Here is a 26,991-nt window from a genome sequence, read left to right as displayed (position 1 = left end):
GACAAATTTTGCTTTCTTGTATCAATGTGATAAAGCTAAGTGGGCCACTGTTATTTCCAGGCCATATACACCACCTTTGGCTAATTTGTATTTTGCCACGTACCTAGCAGTTTAGCTGAAGGCTTTTTAAACTAAAGCATTTAAATATACATAGGAAGTTGTTGTACTGCTGCTTGTTGGTGACTGCTGTGTTCTTTCTTATCCTCCCAGGGAGTTTGGTCCCTTTGTTTAGCTTCTGTTTCACTTGTTTACAAAGTTACAGGCTTTGAAGTAGGCACTTATATAAGACTGCATAGAGAGAAGGGTAGAGCTGGAAGGCTGCTTTATAGTTAAGCAATCATTTCACTACCTTATTACCTTAGTTTCTCAGCCAGTGCCCTTCATGAATTTGGCTTTGCTCACATAGGGTCCGCATTGACTTACTGCTATCCTAATTTATTTATTTTTTTTTTTTTGTGGAAACTTACTTTGTTCTGTCTCTCCCAGATTAGAAGCCAGCTCAATGGGCTTTCTTTCTTTTTTTTTTAGACTGTGTCTCTAGTTCTATGTTTACTTTATTTTCATTTTTATTCTTATTTGAGACAGAGTCTCACTCTGTCGCCCTGAGTAGAGTGCCATGGTGTTAGAGTTCACAGCAACCTCAAACACTTGGGCTCAAGTGATCCTCTTGCCTCAGCCATCAAGTAGCTGGGAGTACAGGCACCTGCCACAACACCTGGCTAGTTTTTCTATTTTTAGTAGAGAAGGGGTCTCACTCTTGCTCAGGCTGGTCTTGAACTCCTGAGCTCAGAGGAGCCACCCACCTCAGCCTCCCGGAGTGCTAGGATTATAGGCATGAGCCACCACGCCCATCCTCAATTTGTTTTCTAAACATTGAATATCATAATGTTGCCTGGTGTGTTAATGGAGAATTTTTTTAAAAAATAATTTTGCTATGATAATTTCATGGTATGCATCATATTATTTTTTTTTTATTTGTTCCATCATGAAAGAACTTTTCATATCTGGTTTCCTTAATATATGGTTCTTGTCCTTAGGTGACTGTCCTTCTATACATATAGCATTGTTATTACAAGATTTGTACTAGTAAGACTGTGATAAATTCAGTATTTTCTAGGACACTAGTGAGGTAAATAGCTGTGCTTGTAAGGTTGTTTAAATCGTCATAGCTGAAAAAAATAGTCCTTTAAAAATAGCAATAGCAAAACACATACATCAGACATAATTCATGATTATTAATAACTTCCTCAAGATTTTTTAAGTGTTGTAAATAAGATTGTTGAGATTTCATTTACTTTTTTTAACTCATGGAGGGAGAATAAAAGGAGTAAGCTATTTTTGGCAGGGACTTAAAGAAGGAAATATCAGTATGACTGGTAACTGACATGTTTGTCAAGTTCAGTTTCTACCTGACTGCTTTGATTTTTTTTTTTATTTCATTACTTTGGACTTTAGAGTTCTTGATATGAAATTTTTAGAGAGTGACATCTCTACCCTTTGGGTTGTGAGTAGCGCATTGCCCCTGAAATTGGTTGAGTCACTTCATATTATTCTAAGAGTTCACCACCTGTCAAAGCTGAGGCGATCTGTCCCTTTTGCCTTCTGCTTCCAGAATCATTTTTCTGTTGGCAGTAGTCTTCTGTTATTTGTGGTAGGTTTTCCCACATTTAATATGTAAAACCTACCACAAAGTTTGAGCCTTGCAGTGAGTGATTTAGGGTTAAAAGCCTTTGAGATTTCCACTTCCATCCATGAAGGAGTAACTGGTACAAGGCTTGCTCCATTCTAACTCACATCACCCCCCAAACACTTAGAAAAAGGACAAAATACCTGAAACAACTGTTTTCAGACGTTGGGCAACAGGCAGTGCAGGACTATGATCTTTGAGGGAAAGGGAACAAAGTGAGCTTTACCGTGGCCCTGACTTTTTGCCTGCAGGCAGTTTCTAGACCACAGCATTGTGAAAGGACACCAAAGCAGAGCCTGCAGTCTGATGTGACAATGATAGGAACTCTGGGAGGCCTGGGTGGCAGGGATTTGTGGAGCAGAGTACTGGAAAGGAGGAGCTATTCAGAGAAATACCCGCAGAAATCTGCATAGACGCTCCCTTTATCTTTGGCTGACTACGAGTCTGTGCATGTGTCAAGGGAAAAAAATGACTGCTTGAGAGCTATAAGCAGAAAACCCACCACAGCCTCATATAGGGCTGAAAGACATTTGAGTTCATACAATGAGTTGCAAGCACTTTGTTGAACACCTAGGACATTCATAGAGATCCAGCAAGGGTCATACCTTAGTAGTAGTACAGGCTGGTAGTATAGGCTACTTCAAACCCAAACTAACAAAACTTAAAGCCATGCCTTGAAAAAGAATTATCTACAGATAATTTAACTGCAGGACAAAGAAACTTCAACACATTTGAAGGAGGACAGCAAAGTCAAAATCAGACGCTCAGCGATATAATAACTAGCCTATCTGGCATTCAGAAAATTACCAGACGTTCTAAGAAGTACTAAAATGTAATCCATAACCAGGCGGAAGTCGGTCCATAGAAACAGAAGCAGAACTGACGGTCATAGAATTAGCAGTCAGGGACTTTAAAACAGTTATGAAAATTATGTTGAAGGATTGAAAGAAAAACTCAAATATAGTGACTCCAGAAATTGAAGACATAAAAAGAACCAAGTGGGCTCGGCACCCATGGCACAATGGTTATGGCACCAGCCACATACACCTAGGGTGGCGGGTTCAAACCCGGCCCAGCTAAACAACTGCAGCAACAACAACAAAAAAACAGCTGGGCATTGTGGTGGGCACCTATAGTCCTAGCACTTGGGAGGCTGAGGCAAGAGAATCATTTAAGCCTAAGAGTTTGAGGTTGCTGTGAGCCATGATGCCACATCACTCTACCGAGGGTGACATAGTAAGACTCTGGCTCAAAAAAAAAAAAAAAGAACCAAGTAGATCTCCTGGAGCTGAAAATTATGCAAAATGAAAAATTCATTGGATAAGATAAAGAACAAAGTAGACACTGCAGAAGAAAAGATTGAATTTGAATATACAACAATAGAATTATCCATCTAAAACAGGATAGGTAAAAACTTAAGGAAAAAATGCCTTAGTGAACTATGAGATAATACCAAACAGACTAACATACGTGGAATTGGAGTCACAAAAAAAAAAGGAGAAAGGCTGCATTGATGTATACATGATCTATGTGTTTATGACTTAATAAAAAAAAGGAAAAAAAGGAGAAAGGAATATGCAGAAAAAAATAGTTGAAAAAATAATGGCTAGGAATTTTCAAATATAATGAAAACTATAAACCCATTGATCCAAGAGTCTCAATGGTCTCCAAACAGGAAAACCACAATGAAAATCACACTAAAGACAATTATAATCAAATAGTTGAAAAGCAGAGATAGACCATTTTTAAAGCTGGTAGAACAAAAGAAAAGGACGCGGTACATACAGAGGAACAAAGATAAGAGCCAAATACTTCTGATCAGAAACAGTGAAAGCCAGAAGACAATGGTCTGACATTAAGTGCTGAAAGAAAAAAAAAAAATACTGCCATCTCAAATTATATAGCTAATGAAAATACCTTTAAAAAAATGAAGCAAAAAGAAATGACATGAAGTACATTTTTTTTTCAGGCAAAATTGGAAAGAATTGTCACCAGCAGACCTGAACTGCAAGAAATTAAAGGAAGCTATTCAGGCTGAAGGAAAATGATACCAGATGGAAACTTAGATCCCTGCAAAATAGTGAAGTGTGGTAGACAGGTGTGGCAGGTGTAGTGTAAAATATAAAAGACTTTTTCCCTCATCTTAAAATTTGTTTAAAAAAGTGATTGTTGGGCAGTGCTTGTGGCTCAAGGAGTAGCGTGCTGGCCCCATATACCAGAGGTGGCAGGTTCAAACCTGGCCCCGGCCAAAAACTGCAAAAAAAAAAAAAAAAAAAAAGTTAAGTGATTGTTTAAAGAAAAATTAATAATCTATCAGGAGATTTATAGGGTATATATATTTATAGGGTATATAAAGGTATATATAGGGTGTATATATAAAGGTATATATAGGGTATATATAAAGGCATCGTTGTGTAGAGAAAGGCAAAATAAAAAAGAAGTAAAAAAATTGACAAAAGCCTGAAGGGATGGGAGGAGTGAAAAGGAAGTTAACTGTTTCCTTACATCATATGTTAGTGATATAATATTACTTGAAAGTAGATTGCAGTAAGTTAAAGACGCATCTTATACAATCTAGAGCGACCATAAAAAATGCATAATGAGTAATAGTGGTGACAAAAATGAAATAATAAATATACTCATTTAATCTTGACAGAAAAGGAGAAGTGGAGAACAAATGGGAAATACAGAAAACAGATGTCAAATATAAAATGGTGGACTTAACCTCAGCCATGTCAATAGTTACATTAAATATAAGTAGTGTAACCACTCTAACTAAAAGGCTGCATAAAAATGCAAAGCCAGGCATGGTGGCTCATGCCTGTAATCCTCGCTACTCAGGAGGCTGAGGCAGAAGGATTGCTAGAGCACCAAAGTTTAAGACCATCTTAGGCAACATAATGAGACCCCATCTCAGCAGAAAAAAAAAAAAGCAAAACCCAACTATATAATGTATATGAGAAACCCACCTTAAGGATAAAGACACAAAATTAAAAAGGTGAAAAAAGATACACCATGCAAACACTAATCATAAGAAAGCTGGAGTGACCATGTTCATGACTTGGATTTCAGGGCAAATAGCACTGCTAGGCATAAGGAGGGCCTTTCCCTAATGACGAAGTGGTCAGTTTACCAAGAAGAAATCAACAATCCTAAAAGTGTATTCACCTAACAGACCCTCAAAATATGTCAAAGAGAAAACCCAGATACATCTGAAAGGATAAGTAGACAAGACCACAATTAGAAGTCGATAGTTCAACACTCCTAACTCAGTAACTGATAGAACAAGTAGATAAACAACAGTGGGGAGATAGAAAACCCGATCAACACTATCAATCAATTGGACCTAATTGACACTTAAAAAACACTGGATGCAGCATTAGCAGACACATTTTCTTTTCAGTGAACCTGGTGTATTTACCAAGATATTCTGGACCATAGAACAAATTTTCAATACATTTAGAAGAATTATGAAGTCATAAGAAGTATGTTCTGTGACCAAAATATAATTAAATTAAAAGTCAACAGCAAAAAGTTACCTGGGAAGTTCCCACATATTAGGAAATTATACAATGTCCTTTTTTTTTTTTTTTGAGGCAGAGTTTCACTCTGTCACTCCAGCTAGACTGTAGTGACATCAACACAGCTAACTGTAGCCACATACTCTGGGCTCAAGTGATCCTCCTGCCTCATACTCTGGAGTAAGTGGGGTTACAGGTGTGAACCACCATGCCCAGCTAGTTTTTTTCTTATTTTTGTAGAGACGGGAGTCTCATTCTAGCTCAGGCTGGTCTCAAACCCCTGACTTTAAGCCGTGGCCTTCCAGCATGAGCCACCACTCCTGGCCTATGTGCAATATACTTCTAAATAAATCATAGGTCCAAAAATCATAAGGGAAATTAGAAAATATTTCAAACTGAATGATAATGAAAGTAAACCACATTAAAATTTGTGAGATGCAAACAGCAGAGTGCTTCAAGGGAAATTTATAGCTTTAAAAGAAAGAAGATCTAAAATCCATCAACCTCTCCCTTCAGAAGCTTAATTAACTCCCCAGGAATAATAGAGGAGAATCAGGAAAATAATCAAAAAATAGAGAAAAACCAATAAAAACAAAAGCCAGATCTTTTTTTTTTTTTTTTGGACAGGGCCTCCAGGTTTCCCCCTGGGTAAAGTGCCGTGGCATTACAGCTCACAGCAACCTCCAACTCCTGGGCTCAAGCGAGTCTCCTGCCTCCGCCTCCCAAGTAGCTGGGACCACAGGCGCCCGCCACAACGCCCGGCTATTTTTTGGTTGCAGCCGTCATTGTTGTTTGGCGGGTCCGGGCTGGGGATTCGAACCCGCCACCTTAGGTGTATGTGGCTGGCGCCTTAGCCGGTTGAGCTATAGGCGCCGAGCCCAAAAGCCAGATCTTTAAGAAGGTCAATAAAATTGATAAACCAATAGCTAGACTGATAAAGCTAAAAAAGAGAGAAAAGACACTATGAACAAACTATCAATACTGGAATGAAAGACTAGATATACAGATCCTACAGACATTAAAGGGATAATAGAATATTCTGGATGACTTTATGCCAATAAATTCTGCAACTTGGATGAAGTGAAAATATTCCTTGAAAGAAACGATTTACCAAAATTGCCTCAAATAGAATTACAAAATCTGAATAGCCTTATATCTATTAAAGAAATTAAATTCATAATTAAAAACCATCCCACGATTAAAACTCTAGCCTCTAATGGATTCAATGGTAAAGTCTATCAAATATTTAAGGAACAAAAAACTCCCAAATTCCTAAAGAATTGAGGAGGACAGACTTCTTCCCAACTTAATCTGTAAGACTAGAGAAATTAGAACCCTGTACACTGTTGGTAGGAATGTAAAATGGTGTAGCAGCTAGGGAAAACAATATGGAGAGTCCTCAAAAAATTAAAAATAAAACTACCATATGGTGTAGCAAACCCACTTTTAGGTATATATCCAAAAGAATTGAAACTAGGATCTTGAGATAGCTTCAATCCCATGTTCACTGCAGTATTATTCACAATAGTTAAGATATAGAAACAACCCAAGTGTCCATCCATATGTGAATGGATAAAGAAAATGTGGTATTTACATACAATGAAAATTTTTTAGCCTTAAAAAGAAGTAAAAGGACATTATGTAAAGTGAAATAAGCCAGTCACAGAAGGACAAATACTGCATGCTTCTACTTACATGTTATATCTATATAATAGTCAGACTAATAGAAGCAAAGAATATAATAGTGATTACTGGGGGATTGGGCAAGGGAGAACAGTGAGTTGTTCAATGGATGTAGAGTTTCAGTTATGCTAGATGAAAAAGGTTTAAAGAGCTATTATACAACAGAGAGCCCACAGTTTAGTATGGTCTTGTACACTTTCAAATGTGTTAAGAGTATAAATCTCATGTTAAGTGTTCTTGCCACAGAACATATGAACAAAAAACAGAGGGACACAAGGAGAGGTACATCTTTTGGGAGGTGTTGAATATGTCTGTTACCTTAATTGGGTGATGGTATCTGTGTCATTTGCATATATCTGAACTCATCAGATTGAGTGTACCAGTTCTGTGCCTATCACTTCTACTTCAAGAAAGCCATTACAAAAACTTTGAACACAAATACTATCATCGTGGCTTTATTAAATTAGCCCAAACTGGAAGCAGCCCTCACAACCATCAACAGTAGTGTGGGTAAAAATTGTGATGTATCTATTCAATGGAATACTACTTGGCAGTAAAAAGATCAACATGAATGAATATCAAAAGAATTATGCAAAGTGGAAGAAGATTGACACACAAGACTGTGTATTGGATGATTCCATTTATATGGAATTCTAGAAAAGGCAAAATCTAGTGACAGAAAGCAGGGTAGTTTTTGCCAGAGTCCAGGACTGTGGGAAAGGGATTGATTGCAAAGTGGTACAAAGGAACTCTTTGAGGGTGATGGAAATATTTGATACCTTGGATTTGTTTTAGGTTACATGTATATATACATTTTTCAAAATTCATCACATTTTACCCTTAAAATAGGTGTTTTTATTGTATATAAGTTATATTTTAATGAAGTTGGTTTTTAAAAAGAAGCATTTTGGAGGTAAGGGTGTCGCTTCCATCTAAAAACCCTCAACCTTTTGGTTATTTCATAGCAGAGGGTCTTGAGTGGTTCAACTATTTTCTGAAAGGCGAAAGAAGGGCAGGAGACAAAAAGCAAAGGCAAAATATATGCAGCACCGATAACAAAATGTGGCCTCAGTTGTTGACTACTTTGTCCCTAGATCTTGCCTTAACTTCCTTCCTGTAAAATGAGAGGCGTTTTCGATAAAGCTGGCTTTCCAACTCCTTTCTCCTAGGGGAGCAAGTAATCCATCACAAGGACCTTAAACTCAAAACAATTATCTTTCTAAACTGAGAAAACGTGAAAAACAAATATATCACAGTTTTATTGCAGGTCTTATTACACTGGCATCAAATCTCTTTGGAGTGGGAAACAAGATAAGAACCTAGAATGAAGAAGCTGGATCATTTTCCAGCTCTTTTTTACATAAGTGTTTGAATCAATCAGCATGTTGATTTATGTTTTATGTTTTCTCTATTTCTACTAATTGAGTGGGCTCTGTGGAGAAGACAAGATGGTAGCAGATAGATCATTAGGTGGAAATCATAATATATGGGCACAAAAAACCAATACCAAATACCCTTAGTTGTTTTCTTTAAAGTGTTACGAATTCCCTGACCATCCGGAACACACAGTGAAATGGAAGTAGCAAAACACAGTTCCATACAACTTTTTAATGGGATAAAAATAAGAGTTGACTGCATCAATAAATATTCACTCTAAAATTTCTGGACCTAGTGCTCTCGTTTTTGTTTACATTGTATTTAGGAATCTTAAGGCTTCAATACAAGGTCTTATTTTGCCCAATCTGTTTTATGTTAAAATAATTATTTTTTCATTGCAAAGGCCGAGTCTCGAACCTTAAAGCTCATTGAACAAATGGCTTCATAATTCCAAAGAGAAATTATTTTATTTTTGAAATCCAGAGCAAAGTGTTATTTAAAAATTGTAAATTTGATTTTCAGGTAATAAAGATATGTGGTGTGTTCCTATTGCCCTAAAAAAAAGACACAGCTATTTCATCCTTAAAAATGTTACTTATATGTATTAATCAATGCCCCCCCACACTGAAACTATGTCCAAAAATAAAAAGAGGAAGCTATGTTCAAAAATAGTTTTGTGGGTTTTGTTTGTTTGCTTGTTTGTTTGCCAATCAAGGCAGTCTTTCTCATTTAATTTAGGGCTCTAAAATAGCAATGAGACTATCAAGTCTGAGTCTGATTTTTTTTTTTAAGTTACTGAAATTTGTTGATTTGGGCCTGGTAAGGGAAGAAATGGTTCTTCTGGTTCAAAAATTGGTAGAATCAAGTTAATCCCTATGCTTGTGATTTGGCTGGTTGTATGTCAGTGGTGATTAACCTTTATTTACCGCCCTGCCAAATTGACCTTCCCAATCACCTCTTAGACTGCCTCCCTTTCTCTGGAATTTGCCAGTTAAGTTCGAAATGAGAAAAAAGAGAGTATCATACTGCTATGATCGAACTTCTGGGAACACCAGGCAAAGAAAAGTATTGAAAGATTGGTAATTCCTGATTCCCATTTTCAGATTTTTGTGGTCTCCTGTAATTATCCACGCTGTCTAGGCAGCATTTCCTTATTTTCCTGCGCCTCATGGGATACAGGGTATTTACAAAAGTTGTAGAGAAGAATATAAGACTCCAGTGGTAATTTAGTATATTTTCTTTATCTGCAGGAAAAGATTAGACGAGAAAAGTTTAAGATGCATCTGAATCTTACCTTCTCCACCCTGCCCCAAGATTATCCTCCTCTCATTTCTCTCCTTTCAATTTGAATTTTAAATTATCTGGAAGAGTTAAGCCTTGTTCATTCCATAATATGAAATACTTAAATAACAGGATTAATACCTAGCTGAGGAGTTGTTAACCAGTAGTAAATGGAAATTTTGATTTGATGAAGGCTGGCTAGACAACAGGGGAAACATGAAGCAGGAAGGCTGAGAGGGGTCAGAAAAGGTGTTGGGAAGCTATCAAAGATAAAATGATAGGCTTTACTGTGGGCTTCTAATGGGGGTAGTGTAGAAGCTTGTAAATCAGGACTAGTGTTTCCAGGCTGTTCCAGCATTTCAAATTTGTCCTGGCTTCTAGGCAGGGAACCTGCAGTGTTGGGGCCACATGTGGCCTTCTGGATCCTTGAGTGCAGCCTTCAGACTAAATCCAAATTTTACAGAACAAATCCTTTTAAGAAAGGGATTTGCTGTGTGAAGTTTAGATTTGGTTGAGTGGCTGCACTTGGGGATCCACTCTTGGCCTTGAGGCCACAGGTTCCTCACCCCCCTCAAAATCTATCTCCCTCTTCTTCCTGAGAGGAGGAGGAGGGGGGGAGGAGGAGATTTGTGCTTATGCTCTTTCCTGTAGTGCTGTATAATATTCATAGGACTTTCCTATTCATTTGTCTTTTAGAAGACATTTAGATTTTCTACTTACATTTTTTTCCTGTAGTGGGAAAAAAAAAAAGAACCATATTAAATTGATAGTAAGAAAATTTGGAGGACTTGCCAGGTTCTAGCACTAAACAGCTTGATGACTCTATACTTAGTCTCCCTGGATCTCTTTTTGTTTTTCACATGTGAAAGGAAATGGATCATCTCTGAAAGACTCTTTCAGCTAATGGCCTTAGATATACTGTTATATAAACTTTAAACTATATACTTAAGTTTTTGTTTGGGATTTTTTTTTGGTTATAAATAAATAAACAAGCTTTATTGCAGGAGCATATAAAATATGGGAGCTCCTGAAATGATTGAACTTATACTCAAAATACACATCAGCTTGGTATAAGATGACTACCTCATTCCGCTAAATGTGACAATAAATTCCAGGAGATATATATGAACAAAGAGTTTCCCACAAGAAAATAAAATTCAGAATTGAGAATATTTGGGGAAAACATTTCCACAAAATGATAAAAAATCACCTCCAGACATTGATTTGGTTACTATTAAGAAGCTAAGAGCTTTCATTTGAGTGTTTCCAAAGCATTCTTAAGTTTTCTCTTTTGTTGAATCACATTTCATATATTTGATCTAAAAAAATAACTTTTAATTTTATTTTTCCTGGGTTTTATTTTATTTAACTTTTATTAAATCATGACTATATACATTTATGGGATACAGTGTGATGATTTGACATAACAATGTGGAATGCTTGAATCAAACTAATTAGGGATTTATAATAGACAAAGTCGTAAGTTCAAATCCTAGCTCCCAATGTGAATGTATTTGGAGATAGGGCCTATAAGGAAGCAATTAAGGTTAAACAAAGCCATAAAGATGGGGCCCTAATCCAATAGGTTTAGTGTTCTTTTTTTTTTTTTTTTGAGACAGAGCCTCAAGCTGTCCCCCTGGGCAGAGTGCCCTGGCATTACAGCTCACAGCAACCTCCAACTCCTGGGCTCAAGCGAGTCTCCTGCCTCCACCTCCCAAGTAGCCGGGACCACAGGCGCCCGCCACAAAGCCCGGCTATTTTTTGGTTGCAGCCATCATTGTTGTTTGGCGGGTCCGGGCTGGGGATTCAAACCCACCACCTTAGGTATACGTGGCTGGCGCCTTAGCCAGTTGAGCTATAGGCGCCGAGCCAGGTTTAGTGTTCTTATAAGGGACTCTGGGGAGTTTGGCACGTGTCCTCTCTCTCTCCCTCTGTTTCCCTGCACATGCTCAGAGGAGAGTTAGTTATGTGAGGACAAAGTGTCCATACTTTGGACACTAAGCTATACTAACCAGGAAGAGATCCTTTATCAGGAACTGAACCCTACCAGCACCTTAATCTTGGACTTTCTAGCCTCCATAGCTATGAAAAAATAAATTTCTGTTGTCAAGCCACCCCATCTGTGGTATTATGGTTAAATCTTATAATAGCAGCCCAAGCTTTTATACGATTTAACCTTATTAGGTATTAGGTATTGTGAATTGAATCTGCAGTTTGTATGATTTAGATATGAAATATATAGCTTCTTTCTGTTGAAATAGGAAGCGAAAGGTTTATAACCTGGTGGTGGAAAGCAGGTACTACCATCTCTGTTTTTCTCTAAGCTTCTAGATCCTGGAAGATTGTGCTACTGACTTTAGTTGGATGTTATGAGTAACACAGTTGGATTTTTGAGCTAAATTGCTGAGAAACCTGAGTATAGTTGAGAAGCAACCATTGTTTGATGATGGAAAAAAAGAAGCAACCTACAAGGCTTCTCTCTTTTCTTCGATCTCCCTCCAGTATAAATAACCTTGAGTATCCCTGTTATAGTAAATTATTATTATGTTGGTAGCTGTCGATATTATTTTCTTAATGCTGCCACATATAAATCTCATCGTAAAGAAGAGCAAATTGCCAGGGTGGAGGGTCGCAGGGGTCTAAGGCTATTTTTTTAACCTTTATTTTTGCCCTGATATGATAGGAGAGATAAGATTGAAGGCAAACTACTGTTCCGTAGCTATACCTTTTTCATTGTACCATCTACTTGTACTGACTCTCACAAACCTACTTCTAATCTGTTCTGGCCCACATCAATAGATGGGGAGTGTCCTGTTCATAGTTACATTGCTTTTTGTGCTTTTGCTGATGCCACGCAACTGCATTTCCCTGAGAGCGGCTATTGACCTGACAGTATTGGCTGCCAGTTGGCAGGGAGGATTCACCTAGATTAGGTGGTTACTTCCTGTTCCTGTCCACAGACTTGGAAAAATGGAGAGTTTATTTTTCTCTAAAGTTTTCTCAGAACACAGTGGTACAAAATGTTCAGAAGTAGGAAAATTCCTCAAAAAGCTATGTCTGGTTACCCTCAGACAAACATTTCCATTAATATTTCATCTCATTTTGAGCCCGTGTCTAGTGTGTAGTATTTTTTTCAATGTATGTAGGTGGCCTCACACCATATGGCAAAAGCATTTCCCCCCAAACATTCAATCTTAGTCTTGCTATGAACTCTTCTCCGTATCTCCTTGTCATTAAGCAACTCCTTCCAACAGGCTCACAACTCTTTTTGTGACTTTGATCTGTCTCTGATTATGCTGATGTCTTACTTCCTTTTGGGAGCCCATCCATGTTTTAATAGCACATTTAAGAGTGAAATTGCCTATTTCTTCTCTCTGTGTGTTGCATGAAGAAAAAAAAATTGTTGCTATTTTTAGATAATATATATTGAATGTTCCTGTAGTCATTTCCCTGTACAAAGTGGTTATCACACGCAAGATGCAATCTCTTGTGCTCAGTAATGTTTATTATGTTTCACTCTACTTTAAAATGCTTAACTTCCAAGGAAGATCCTTTTCTCCATTACATGTTGCTTTAGGTATTTTGGTTGTTTTTAATTCCATCTAGGTGTTCTTTATAAAAGATATCGGGTGAGCATTTGTATATGAGAAATTAGACACCCAGATTTTTAAGGACTAGTTTTATTCTGTCCCCTAAAAGTCTGATTTCTTCCATCTTCAGGCATCTGTCCTAAACACAATGGGGTTGCCGAGTAGCACTCCCTCCCATCCTAGACACAGATACTTCCCCGAAATCCCACCCCCCCCCCAAGGGGATGTTGCCTGGGGCAGGTAAGGCACAGGGAGAATATAGATGATTCTTAGATCTGTTCTACCTCCTAGGAGGACTCTTAAGAACACATATTCAATAGTGCCTAAAATTCAAAGAATGTTAAATCTGGCAGAGACCATAGCAAGTTATCAAGATTGTTAGCCTGCTTCCTGTTCCCTGAATTTACTGTGTACTTTTACATCTCATTCCCTTGCTTATTGTAGAGCACCTTTGCTCCCCAGGCTGCCTTGCAAAATGCAGCTTGTTTTCGAGCACCCTAAGCTCTCAGGCATTCCCTCATCCGTGATAGCACAGCATTATAAGAAACGATATAATTTCTCCCGCCATGGGTTTGAATGCCCCGCAACATATTTCACAGTACAGTGTTTAGTTTTTGTTCTTTTGCTGTATATCCTTTAAATTTTGAATGTTTACTTGAGCAGACAGGGTTATATTATAGGAAGAATGATGTATGTATGATATATTTTAGTGGGATCAATAAGAGAATTGAAAGTAAAGTACTTGTAAGTGACTTTCTAGTGTTTTGATGGGGAATAAATGCCTTCACACTATGAGGTTTCTGACTCAAATCACTGAGGAAGAGAACATACAACATAGTTCGGTGTTATTGAGAAGCCATCATGGTATTTTAAAGATATGTTAGTATATGTATTGTAGTGTGATTCATTTCATTCTACAGCTGCCAAAGGACCTGTCTCACTTAGAGATACTTTGTATCGCCCTTGTTATGGGAGAGAATTGATATCTTACTGTCTCCAAAAATGATTGCTAACATTGACTCTTTCGAGTTACAAAGTGAAAACTGAGGAGGTGAAATTCATCTTTAAAGATAGGGTATTTTTAAGGTACTGTACTAGTATTTGTATGAGTAAGGAAAGGATTATGAGAAAGTAATTGCAACTAATTCTTGTCTTCCTGACCAACTGTTGCTCAAGAGCAATTAGAGCAGCAGTTCTCAAGCTGTGGGTCATGACCCCTTTGTCACAATGAAAATACATCCTGCCTCTCAGATATTTACATTATGCTTCATAACAGTAGCAAAATTACAGTTATGAAGTAGCAACAAAAATAATTTTACGGTTGGGGGTCACCACAACATGAGGAGCTGTATTAAAGGGTCGCGGCATTAGGAGGCATTAAGAAGCTTGAGAACCACTGAATTAGAGGAAAATTTCCAAATGGAGCATTAGAATCTTGTCTCAAGTTATGTTTAGGACATAGCATATAGCAAACAGAAGACCCGGCCTTTACCATTTCCTTTTTATTTTAGTACCTTTACTGTAGGTCATCCCTTACTTGAATGCTAATGTTGACAGTAACCGAACCTCATACTTTAATCATCTTTTGAAATGTCACTGGGCATTTGGCTCTTAGAAGAAGCTACTGTTAGTTTTGCCCCCTGGTTTGTATACATTATTTATTTGGGAGCCTATGTGTTGTTATGGCTGTCAGAACTTGGCATCATTTAAATGTTTGAGGTGGGTGATTAAAGTGCTTGAATGGGATATCTTTTCATCCATCTGCTGATGACTCACTAGAAAGTATTTTAAAGAAAGGCTGTTCTTCAACTCATCTGAGTATGAGCAGAAGAGTGGCATATGGAATGTCCCCCTATAATTTAAATTTTCAGAAAGCAGAAATATCTCAGAATTACTGTGAATATTCAAATTAACACAGACCATTCCCAGCGGTAGGGTATTTATCTTTTTACAAAATGTCCTAAAATTAGTAAATTATTTTATTTCACAAAACTGACATACAAGGTTGCTTCTAATTAGAACATAATTGTTTTTCAGACTTAACCATTAATTGAGGCTGTCAGTGGTTTGTTGCAGAATCCAAATTTCTACTGCATTAAACTTCATTTAAAACCACATTAGTCTTGATTACACTTAATTATAATTGATACTTTGCTCATTGATGCTTGAGAGATGTATTTATAGGTAATGCTTTTATATAAGAATTAAAATAATTTTCTGGTTTCAGAATATTATTTTGTTAGTATTTGCTGTTGCCCTTCACCTCTCTGAACCCTACTTGTTTTTCTAGGCCAAGCTAAAGATTATCAAGCCTGATGCAATTTTCTTCTGTCACAGTAGCTCAATTAATGGCATTGTGGACATGGGCTATAGTACTTATTTCCTTTTGCCTTGTATCAGTTAGCTGTGAACATGCCTGCCTCTTTGTACTGGCTCCTAGAGAACAATGACTGTGTTTTAGGCATCCTTCCGTCTCTTGTAGCACCTTTCACAGTACATAGCCCCTCTGTTTTCAGGAAGTATTATTGACATTGTTGATTTTCCCCTAATTTTCTAAATTAGGTTTACACATTAGTAATGAGGTTTAAACTCTATAGTCAAGATTGCCCAGGTTCAAGTACCTACTTCATTATGTATTGACTGTGGGACTACCTCATCTTGTAAATAGGAATGTTAGGATCAGCCTCCTAGAGTTGTTGATAAGGATTAATTTAAATAGTTTGTTTGTAAACTATTTATAGAACATGTATGCGGTGCCTAACATATAGGACACAGTAAATAACAATGTAATACAATTTTTGCTAAGCACAGTCCTACTGGGCTAACCTCGGAGACTCTTGAGGGCCTGTCTTTTGGTCTTTGTACTTCAGGCACCTAACCTACAATATAGTCAGTACTCAATAAATATTTGCTTGAATTGAATTGACTGATTTACACTATTTTTATCTTCCATTACAGCCCACTGTTTGTAACATGGAAGATTGGTCGAGACAAAAGATTGCGTGGATGCATAGGTACTTTTTCTGCCATGAATTTGCATTCAGGACTCAGGGAGTACACACTTACCAGGTGAAGACCAATTTTTGTTACCTCTGCTTTTACATTTAAAAAAAAAAAAAAACAACTGACGGAACTTGAACCTGATACTTTACCTCCTTTTCTTTTACTGAATTGTCAACATTCTTGATTCCTTTCATGTCAGGTTTTTCCTTCTCTTTAACCATTTACTTTATCTCTGGTACCATGTTATTGATATATATTATTGTAATACAAAATACTGTGATTACATGTATTCTGCCATAGACGTTGTGAAGTGATTTTTTTTCTTCCCAGTGGCCAGCATATTTGGTATAACTTGAAAATCAGTGGCCAAAAGTCCATGGGTTACCAAAATATATTATTTCCATAGTAATAGTCATTGTTTCCTCCCTATTAAGCTTTTAAAAAATAGTTGATATCTCTGTCATCCTACACATTTTATTACACTCTTATGTACTTTTGAAATTGAAGGGAAAACCTAGGAAGAAATTGATGCAATAGCCTAGCAGCATAATCGTTCACATTCACACTTCACCCAGAATTAATTGTGTAACTTGCTTATTTGGTTTCATCTAACACAAGGATAAAGTAATGAATGCCCCATTACAGTTGTTAATACTTTGTTCTTAATTTCTGAACTCACAAAAAGCTATCTTGCATGCCATCTCATTTTTTTGGTTGAAGTTTAGATTTCTAGCAAATTGTGTTTCAAAATTATTTCAAAAGAAGAAAATTCCTTAAATAATAAGCTATTAGTAAAGGAATTTCCTGTTTTTGTTCATATTTTAGGGTGATTATCTGATACAGTTTCTATAGTTGTAATATTCACAGTATCTGTCCAACAAAAAATTGGTCCCTGCTGACTTTTGGTATTCGGGCAAGTTGCTCAATTTCCGTAGGTAAAGTAGTAATCACAGTGTTTTGTTCTATGCATTTAATAGAGGTGTTTGTTAGAGGATGTTAAGGGGACGAAGTAATAATCAATCACTACTTTGCTTCAGGATTAACGTTGTAGAGCATTCATTATTTTACTGCAGAATTGCATAAATGCGGGCTCATAGCACCAGTTCATAAAATACAGTAACTGAATTTAGTATTCTCATATTTAAAGGTGTGTACCAGCTCACAGCTGCAGGGTTTTCTCAGCTTACAGCGAAGGCCAGAAAGAAAAGCAATGGCTCGGAGGATCACATTTATTTTTAGCTTTTCACAGGTAGTAGAAACTGGGTGTTTGGACTTGATTAAATAACATACAGGCTGTAAAGGGGTCAAAACACATATTCTGGAAATAACTGCAATGTGTTAAATATAGTATAAATGCCAGTCTAGGCATGGGAGATTTTTTTTTCCTGACAGGAAATACAATGGGTGCATTTTTTGACTTCAGCAAATTCTACCACTGACTACCTTTTTGAGACAGATGCATTTGAAGTTATATGTTTAAGAAAGTCAAATACTGCATGTTCTCACTTGTAAGTGGGAGGTAGTTTGTACACATGGATATAGAGAGTAGAATAATAGACATTTGAGACTCAAAAGGGCAGGAGGGTGGCAGGGGTTTGGGGATGAGAAATGATATAATAGGTACTACGTATACTAATTGGGTGACGGTTACACAAAAAATACCAGACTGTACCAATACATAATATATCCATGTAACAGAACTGCACTTGTACCCCTTAAATGTACAATAGTATTAATAAAGAAATTACATGCTTAATAAATAGTCAATGGCAATTTATTGTACATTTTCCAAAATAAGTTGTTATGAGGCCTGCTGGTTCCTTGGCATTACCTGAAAGAAAGAATTTTGTGGCCAAATAAGTTTGGGAAACACTATTTAAAAATGTAAACAGCTCTGCTCACCACAGGACTTCTCAGAACTTTTCTTGTTAATAGTGTTATGAATCTCTAAGAAAGAAGAATGTAGCATTTTCCAGGCTTCCACATATTTGCCTACAGAACCCTTATATCCTCCCACCCCCGTGTCTTGTGTCATTAGGGTTCTAAGGAAGACATTTTCAAAAACCAATGTCTATTTACAAAACAGAATATTATTTTCTATTTGAGTAGTAAGAGTTGGTAATATAGAAACCCTTTGTGCTTTTCAGTGAAACTATAACAGAAATCCCATTATTAAAGATCATATGCTTTAGAAATCTTAAGTAGTAACAACTATGGTAGCAACTTTTTTTTAACAAAAACAGAAAATTCTACGAGTTTTCTGAGATTTTAAATAATGTTCCAAAATTCTAATGTTAAGTCCTAACTAGAATTTTTGAAGAATTACTGATCTGTCATTTGTAATATTTATAGTATCTTTTGCATTTAGGATCATTATTTTCATGACAAAGCTGCAAAACAAATTATCAGAAAATTTTATTTTATCTTATCTTAAATGTAGCAGTTAAGAGCATGGACAGTCATGTGGTCTGGGTTTGAATTCTGGTTCTACCACTTACTAGATGTACAAGTGAGTAAATTATTTATATGCTCTAAATCTCGGTTTCCTCATCTTTAAAATGCGGATATCAATACCTAAAAGTCGTTGTGAGTACTATGGATATAGAGTTCCTCAGCTATATCAGACAGGTAGTAAATTCTTAATAAATGGTAGCTATTAATAATAATAATCATAGACTCGGCGCCTGTGGCTCAAGTGGCTAAGGATCCAGCCACATACGCCTAAGGTGGCAGGGTCAAATCCAGCCTGGGCCCGCCAACAACAATGACGGTTGCAACCAAAAAATAGCTGGGCGTTGTGGCAGGTACCTGTGGTCCCAGCTACTTGGGAGGCAGAGGCAGGAGACTCACTTAAGCCCAGGAGTTGGAGGTTGCTGTGAGCTGTGATGCCACAGCACTCTACCCAGGGGGACAGCTTAAGGCTCTGTCTCAAAAAAAGAACCAATAATAATCATATAACCTAACATGTAGAAATGATAAGCGTTGTACTGACCTGAAAATTAACTTGGATTAATGTTGTATAAAAGGATAATTCTTATTATAAAAGTATATTACTGATGATATGAAATTGTGTTCTTGGCTATACTTGACTAGACTTGTTATGTTTGTTGAACATAACAATTGGTGGTTCTTAGAGTCTGGTTTTCCCGTCTTAAAACCTATATAACTCACAAAATAAATAAATGGAATCAAACGAACTTAGGAGGGAGAAAGCAAAACAAAAAATAAGCAGTGAAATTAAAGACTCTCCAAGTGTAGGTGTCTATTTCAAGAAACTAAAATATCCGATTATTCACTGTCTTCATCTGTGATTAGATGGAGTGTTCAATTTTCAGAATGTTACTCAGCTATACCTTTTCTTTATTGTGGTAAAATATACATAAAACAAAATTTACCATTTTAACCATTTTTAAGTGTATAGTTCTACGGCCTTAAGCACATTTGTGTTGCTGTACAACCAGGACCACTATCCATCTCCAAAACTTTTTTAACTTCCTCAACTGAAAGTCTGTACCCATTAAACAGTAACTCCCTTCCTTCTCCCTCAACTCCTGCCAATAAATTCTATTTTCCATCTTTATGAATTTGACTAATCTAGGTCCATCATCTCAGTAGAATCATGCACTATTCATCACTATATGACTAGCTTATTTCGTTTAGCATGCTTTCAAGGATAATATATCAAAACCTGATTTTTTAAAAGTCTAAGTAACATTCCATTGTGTGGGTGCATGCATGCATGAGTGTGTGTACATAAACACACACCACATTTTGTTTATCTATTCATCCATCAGTGGATACTTGGGTGGGTGGCTTCCATCTTTTTTATTTTTTTAAAGACAGAGTCTCAAGCTGTCGCCCTGGGTAGATGCTGTGACATCATAGCTCACAGCAACCTCTAAATCTTGGGCTCCAGTGATCCTCTTGCTTCAGTTTTTCTATTTTTAGTAGAGATGGGGGTCTCGCTTTTTGCTCAGGGTGGTCTCAAACCCATGAGCTCAAGCTATCCACCTGCCTCAGCCTCCCAGAGTGCTAGGATTACAGGCATGAGCCACTGCGCTCAGCCAAAAAGTATATTTTCTAAGACATACTTTTCTAGAGAAGAGAATTATAACTAATATGGATGAATATAAACATCTCCGTTCAAAAATATCTCTTAAAATTTTAGCTCAAATTGTCCAGCAAAGTATAGATCTGTTTCTTTAAATTCAACTTGGCAGTGTTTGTTTTTAGAATATATAAGTGATTAATAAATGTGCTGTTATTTAGTAAACAGGTATCTGGTCTATCCTCCTATCTAAAAGACGGTCTTTCTTTTTTTTTCTGGTTTATTTTGTTGTACTTAGACCTCTTGGCACTGAAGTAATTATGCAGGTGCTGGCAGTCTCTGGAGCTTGATTCTGCACTATGTTACTTTTGTTGCATTGCTTAATTCTGAGAAGTTGACAGCAGGGGGTTAGTTCTTTCTAGGGAACAGGGTGACCACATAAAGGTGATGTGTTTTGTTTTGTATTGTTCTGTGTCAATGAATAGGGTTATGTCTGCACGTAGGGGGGTAGAGATTTATTTTTTGCATGTCACAAATGTTCTCTTTCCATTAGATTTTCTGAGATACTGAAAACAGCTAACAGCCCTACCTTATTACTTTCAACTAGATTGGTTATGTCTAGGTGGCTAGATTCACTGTAAACTGAATTTTATTTTATGTTTTGGTGGTGTGATCCGGCACGCTAAGCATTGTAAGCAGCATAATTATATTTCCCCCCATCGTGGTAAACCATTTTGTGATAATTCTTATTATTGATTATTTTAGGTAACTCTACTGGGCTTATTGTAAATAATCACATTAATCAAGTGTTCTCTCTCTCTCTCTCTTTTTCTCTCTGTCTCTCTCATTTGATGTTAGTCCTTATGGTAGCACCATCCAGATTGATTTTTCTTATGAAAAGAAAAGCTGTACATGTGTCACTTCTGACTGTACATTATTGTCATGGAAGCTCATTCTGGAGATGATAAGGCCAGGCTATTTTTGGCAAGTGTTTGTGGCAAGACTCCTGGCTAAAGTGTGCTTTGTGGAGAAATACATTAGCTATATGAAAACCACAATGCAAAACTAGTTAGTTTAATTTACAACCAGCATTTTGTTGCCTTTTTCCAAAAGGGAAGAATGACCTGGGTTCTAAAACGTATACCTAAGTTGATAGTTTCAGTGTATTAATTGCCACATGAGAAATTAAATATTTGTCACGTTTTATAAGCATTTAATTTAAGGTAGACTGTGGAACCTAGATTGTCCTGTGCTCTTTACTCAACACTAACCATAGGAAAGTGGAGCAAAATACCTGCAGAGCTCTGGAATCTTCATTTTAGCTGCTAGGTTAATGCACTCCTTGGTTTTGCTAATGGGCAAAGCTGTGGCCCAAATATGCCTAGCAGCATGTGGAAAGGGAGACTAAACAGCAAGAACCCTTTCCAGTATGGGTAATTACAGCTCCCGAATGCTAGTGAATCGTCTGAATTCATATAGAACCTACCACTATCACAGAAATTACGGGCAGTGAGTATATCAAATTCTAATTACTTATCACATCTTTCCGATCTTCCGAGTTTCCAGTTGGAATCCCTCTGCTGCTTTGATTAAGAGCCACAGGCACAATGCCTTTGGGCAAAAAAGCAGAAAAGGCCATCTGTAATAGAGGTGTGAGAGAAGCCGAAAATGGGCTCTTCTTGTATCAGGGTTCTTGGTTCTTAAGTTCAACATAGAAAAGGTGAACCACAAAAAATTAGCCCTATTCCCACATCTTTGCTTTACCTCTCTGCTTGTAGAAGGCTGCGATTCCCCCCCACCTTTTAATCAGGTTGAAATGGTTCATTCTCCATAGCTGGTCTAATTTTTGCCTCAGGCATTTATATTAAGAGAGATAAGGCATTGTATAAATATTTATAGTCCTAAGTAGAAGGTGACTTTTCCCGAAGAGGCAGAAGAGATGATACTGGAGGGACAGCTATTTTATATCTGTACCTAAGGCTGAAATTTATTTAAAGCAATTTATTGGTTCATCTCTAGTTCACTTTGTGAAAAAGCAAAACACTATGCCACTTTCTGGTTGGATTTTATCCTACATGGGCAAAAGTCAAGATTACAGAGACGTGCATACATCGTTAATGTCAGAATAACCACATAGAACGGGCTGGATATTTTGAGAAGTTTGTAACACAGGTTTTAAAAGGGAAAATGAACTTGTTATGGAGAAAAAAAAGCCTCTGTAAAAGAGTACTTTTCAAAGTGTGGGCGCACACAACAGCACACAGACACAGAGACCACCAACCATTAGTAGAACTAAGTTGGGTTGTAGCCCTGATGCTTGGCAAATGAAGAAAATGAAAAGTTAATAGCTCAGCTTCTGCTTTCCTCCTATCCTGTTCAAGTGAATTCATGTTTTGTTTTAGTTCAGTAAAGTGATATTTACCTCCTTTCTTGAGAATGACTGCCGGAGATAGTCGTTGTTTTTCAGATGAAAAGACTGAAATGCTAAAGCTAAGTTAGAACACAAATGTTGTATGAAATTATTGTATTAGATGTGGCCTAAAATTATAACATGGGCATTGGGAATACATTTCTTTTGTCTGAATATTTACATAATATATATTTAAGTCCACTTAAACAAGTGTTTAAAGTATTTGAGTCATTAGCACTTGAATGAACAATATGACTTGTTATCTTAGTGTTCTGGAAGAATAAGATTGTTATACAGATAAAAGCTCAATGTGATGATTTTTCTTTTTTTTTTGTCATAGGAAATCATGCACTAATGTGTTTTTGCCACTTTTCAGGGGACAGTGTTGCTAAGAATTTGAGTACTTTAAAGTAATTGAATGTTGAAGTTTTGGTGCAATAATCAAATATTAAATTTTTAGTTATGATTTTATGACCATTAGAAAATACCTTTTTTTGTTTTTGAGACAGTCTCACTCTTCACGTAGGCTGGAGTACAGTGATTATGCAATAATCATAGCTCACTGCAACCTTGAACTCCTGGACTCAATGATCCTCTCATCTCCACCATACCTGGCTAATTTTTAATGTTTTTTAAGAGACAGAATCTGACTGTGTTGCTCAGGCTGGTCTCAAACTCCTGGGCTCAAGTGATCTTCCTGCCTTGGCCTCTGAAAGTGCTGGGATTATAGGAGTGAACTACTGTGCCTGGAGTGAAAATACTTTTTAAGATATCCTTAAAAGGCAAAAGAAACGAAGCCCTTTTCTTTGATCTTTGCCTTTCCCTCAAAATTTAAACTCCCTCAGATATGGATATCCAAAGTAGTAGTCCTTGGGAAAAATTCCCTTTTCATAATTGATAACAATTGGTGATTTTTAAAGGCTAAACATGTAGTATTAGCCCTTGGTCTTGTATCACAAACATATTTTTCTTAGAAACAACTTCTAGATTTTTATATGTCTCTCTCATTTTTTAAAGAGCAAATGTTCGATAAAGAACTACATTATCTGATCTGCTGCTTATTGACAAAAGAAATAAGATACATCTATTACCTTTATAACAAAATAGATGAGGAAAAATGATGTTTTTCCTATATTTGTATTGGAATAAGAATTTCATTTGTATTTATTTTATTTTATTTTTATTTTTTTGGAGATGAGTCTCACTCTGTCACCTTGGGGGTAGAGTGTCGTGGTGTCATCATAGCTCACTGCAATCTCAAACTCTTGGGCTTAAGAGATTCATCCTCTTGCCTCAGCCTCCCAAGTAGCTGATAAGACAGGAGTGCGCCACCACATCTGGCTAGTTTTTCTACTTTTTAAAGTAGAGACAGGGTCTCGCTCTTGCTCAGGCTGATCTCAAACTCCTGAGCTCAAGCAATCCTCTGACCCCAGCCTCCCAGAGTGCTAGGATTATAGGCATGACTTACTACACCTGGCCTGGAATAAGAATTTCATAGGTGCTAGGAATTTTAAAAGATGGAAAACAGTACAGTCCTGTACTGCCTAATGATATTTTGGTCAATGATGGGCCACATATATGATGGTGGTCCTGTAAGATTATAATATGGTATTTTTGGTGAACCATTTCTGTTTACATACACACTTAATTATTATGTTATAGTTGCCTATAGTCATTCAGTAAAGTAACATGCTGCAGAGGTTTTAAAAGCCTAAGAGCAACTGGCCATACCACATAGCCTAAATGTGTAGCAGGCTATACCATCTAGGTTTGTGTGTAAACACTCTATGATGTTCGCATAATGACAAATCACCTCATAATGCATTTGTCAGAATGTAGCTCCGTTGATAAGCAATGCATGACTGTATTGAAAGCATTCTATTGAGAGACAAGCTCTAATTATTAATATTAAATGTGCAGTACACTTTTCAGTATGTTTAAAATCTAAAAGTGAAAAACATCCACTTAGATTCATAAAGTACAGATTAACAATTGTTCTCATGTTCACCACATTCATTTCATTAATTTTGCTCTTTAACTTCAGCTCACAAAATTACCCTGTGCCTAAACACAGTGAGATACGCTATCTCTTGTGCACCCAGACCTTAGCTACGTTATGATAGGCTCATCATTCAAATTAGATTAGCATATCATTGTCCCCATTTTTAACCCTCTGTGTGTTCTATTCCTACATTGAAATGCCAATTCTCTGTATCATTCCCCGTGGTGAAAGAGAAAGTTAGAAAAGGCCATAAAATAAATTCTTCCGAAACTTAAGTAAAGGGATTATTACCCAGAACTCAACTTCCTGTTGCTACCGTCAGGACTGCTTCGTATTTTCAACGAAGCTGATTTAAAACCTTCCAACTGTAGCCATGTCACTGAAGATGGCAGGGAAGGGAATCGCTTTTAAGTTTTGCAGGCTTCTTTTAACCTTAAAGCTCTTCTTCTAAGATGACCTTCTGTTGCCCCCTAGTTAGGTCTGGAGAAGTGTCCTCAGTCTTTAAAATGAGTGGAGCTGTGCTGCGTAGGAAGAGCAGTCAACTACTGTACACTGCTGGTTAGACTTACACTGCTAATGAGGTCATGGGTTCAATTCCCACTCGGACCAGTTTGCTTTGTTTTTCTGCACTGTAGACCCCAGGCAGCTGATTACAGTGCGGCTCTGACAGAGCATGTGGATGATTGTCTATCAAACCCACACTTTAGCATCATCTCAGCATATAAAACACGCCATATTTTGAGGACCCAGAACTTAGCTACCTCATGATAGTTAATAATCATTGTAATAATCATTGCTTTGAATCTGAAAGAAAAAAAAAGGAGAATATTTTAAAATGTTAATTTCTTTTCCAAAGCCCTCCAAAAAGAGTCACTGTGGCATTGGAAAGAAATCTCTTTGGTGTGGCTGTAGAAGAGAGAAGATAGGGTGGACTTCAGCAGGCCTAAAAATGCTATGGATAAAAGAGATTTCTTTCCACCTGCGGTAAAGAGTAATGGTTAGGAGTCATCTCAGATAATACTGGCTTTCAGTTGAAGTAACTCAAGTATTTCAGTGGTAAAAGGATGACTCTGTTAAATTCACGGGTTTGTAAATACATGTTATAAAACGTAATTGTTTTTTTAAAGTACGATTTTTTAAAGGCTACATTTGAAAGTTGCCATCTATTATGTATTGAGATGTTTCCTGTGCCTCATGTGTCAGCTCACTAACGTGTGTATCTATTGTCTAAAAATGCATGCCCTCCCATTCTATTGCCTCTTCTTCATAAGTTTTATTAGTGGTCAGAGTAGCACATTTACTGTATTAGCCAAAATAGGTGCAAACACACCCATTGGGCATAACTAAAGTTAGCATTAATCCTTACAGCATCTCCTCAGCATTAATCCTTATATCTCAGCCCTCCTATGTCTACTTTTCTTGCCTAAAGTAAAAGCCAAAGCTATCACAAAACCTGTCCCTTACTCAGAGTAAAGTTAATATTCTACAGTGCCCACCATCCTCTGCTTGCCCCAGCCTCTTTCCTCATCTCCTGCTTCTGTCTTCCCACTTCCCTTTGCTCACTTGATCTTAGCCATGCTGGCTTCCTTGTTTTGCTTTGAATACTCCAAGTATGATCCCTCCCCAGGGCCTTTGCACTGCCATTTTCTTTCCCTGGAACAATCTTCTCCCAGATAATCCATGTAGCTTGGCTCCCTCACTCTCTTCAGGTCTCTGTTTAAATGGTGCCTTGTCAGTAATACCCTATGTAAATAGCAAAGCCCACATTTGATGTCTGACGTCTGGTCTTCCCACCCTTGCCCCTTACCCGCCTTCATTTTTTCCATAGGGCTTATCACCCCTGGCATATTGCCAATTGACTTGTATATTTGGGAGTTTCTCCTACTGAGAATGCAAGTTCATAAGGGCAGGGGCTGCTATAATATTCCCCAAGGCCTAGAACCATGCCTGGTACATAGTAGGCACTCAGGAAATACTAGCTAAATAAATAAAAGTCTTATTTTAAATCAACATTTACAAATAGTGATTTATAATGTATAAATCTTTGTCATAGTACTTTACCTAAATTTGAAATCACATGATCTTTTTTTGGATGAGTTCCTGTAGTAGTTTTCATTGAGTTCAGATTGAATGTACTTTTTGAGTGTTTTAACTGATACTACACTTCCTTTTAAAGTTCATTTTATCATGAAGCCCTTCAAATAGTCACAAAAATAGAATGTTATAATGAGGTAGTCATTTCTATAATAGCAATATTTGCTCTTTAATTTTACTTTTTTTCTTATTATTGCATCTTAGTACAGAGGCATTGTGAGGTTGTACAAAGAGCATAAGCTTAGAGTTAGCCATATCTGGATTCTAGTCCTTTTTTTTTTTTTTTTTTTTTTTT

At 37.0% G+C, this 26,991-nt stretch overlaps 1 protein-coding gene across 2 annotated transcripts in view; it reads left to right on the top strand.

Moving 5' to 3' along the window:
- The window catches only part of AMMECR1 (Alport syndrome, mental retardation, midface hypoplasia and elliptocytosis chromosomal region gene 1), a 113,467-nt gene that overhangs the window by 39,597 nt on the left and 46,879 nt on the right, over positions 1-26,991 (top strand). For both annotated transcript variants that reach the window (XM_003799741.3, XM_023519072.1), the window contains one exon: positions 16,098-16,208. In XM_003799741.3, coding sequence (XP_003799789.1) covers positions 16,098-16,208 — 111 coding nt within the window. The remainder of the gene's footprint in view (positions 1-16,097; positions 16,209-26,991) is intronic.

Source organism: Otolemur garnettii, unplaced genomic scaffold (genome assembly GCF_000181295.1).
Source record: "Otolemur garnettii isolate 467f Iridium unplaced genomic scaffold, OtoGar3 scaffold00155, whole genome shotgun sequence".
NCBI classification, from domain to species: domain Eukaryota; kingdom Metazoa; phylum Chordata; class Mammalia; order Primates; family Galagidae; genus Otolemur; species Otolemur garnettii.
Note: the sequence above shows the minus strand (reverse complement) of the source record. Positions and strands in the feature narration are given on the sequence as shown.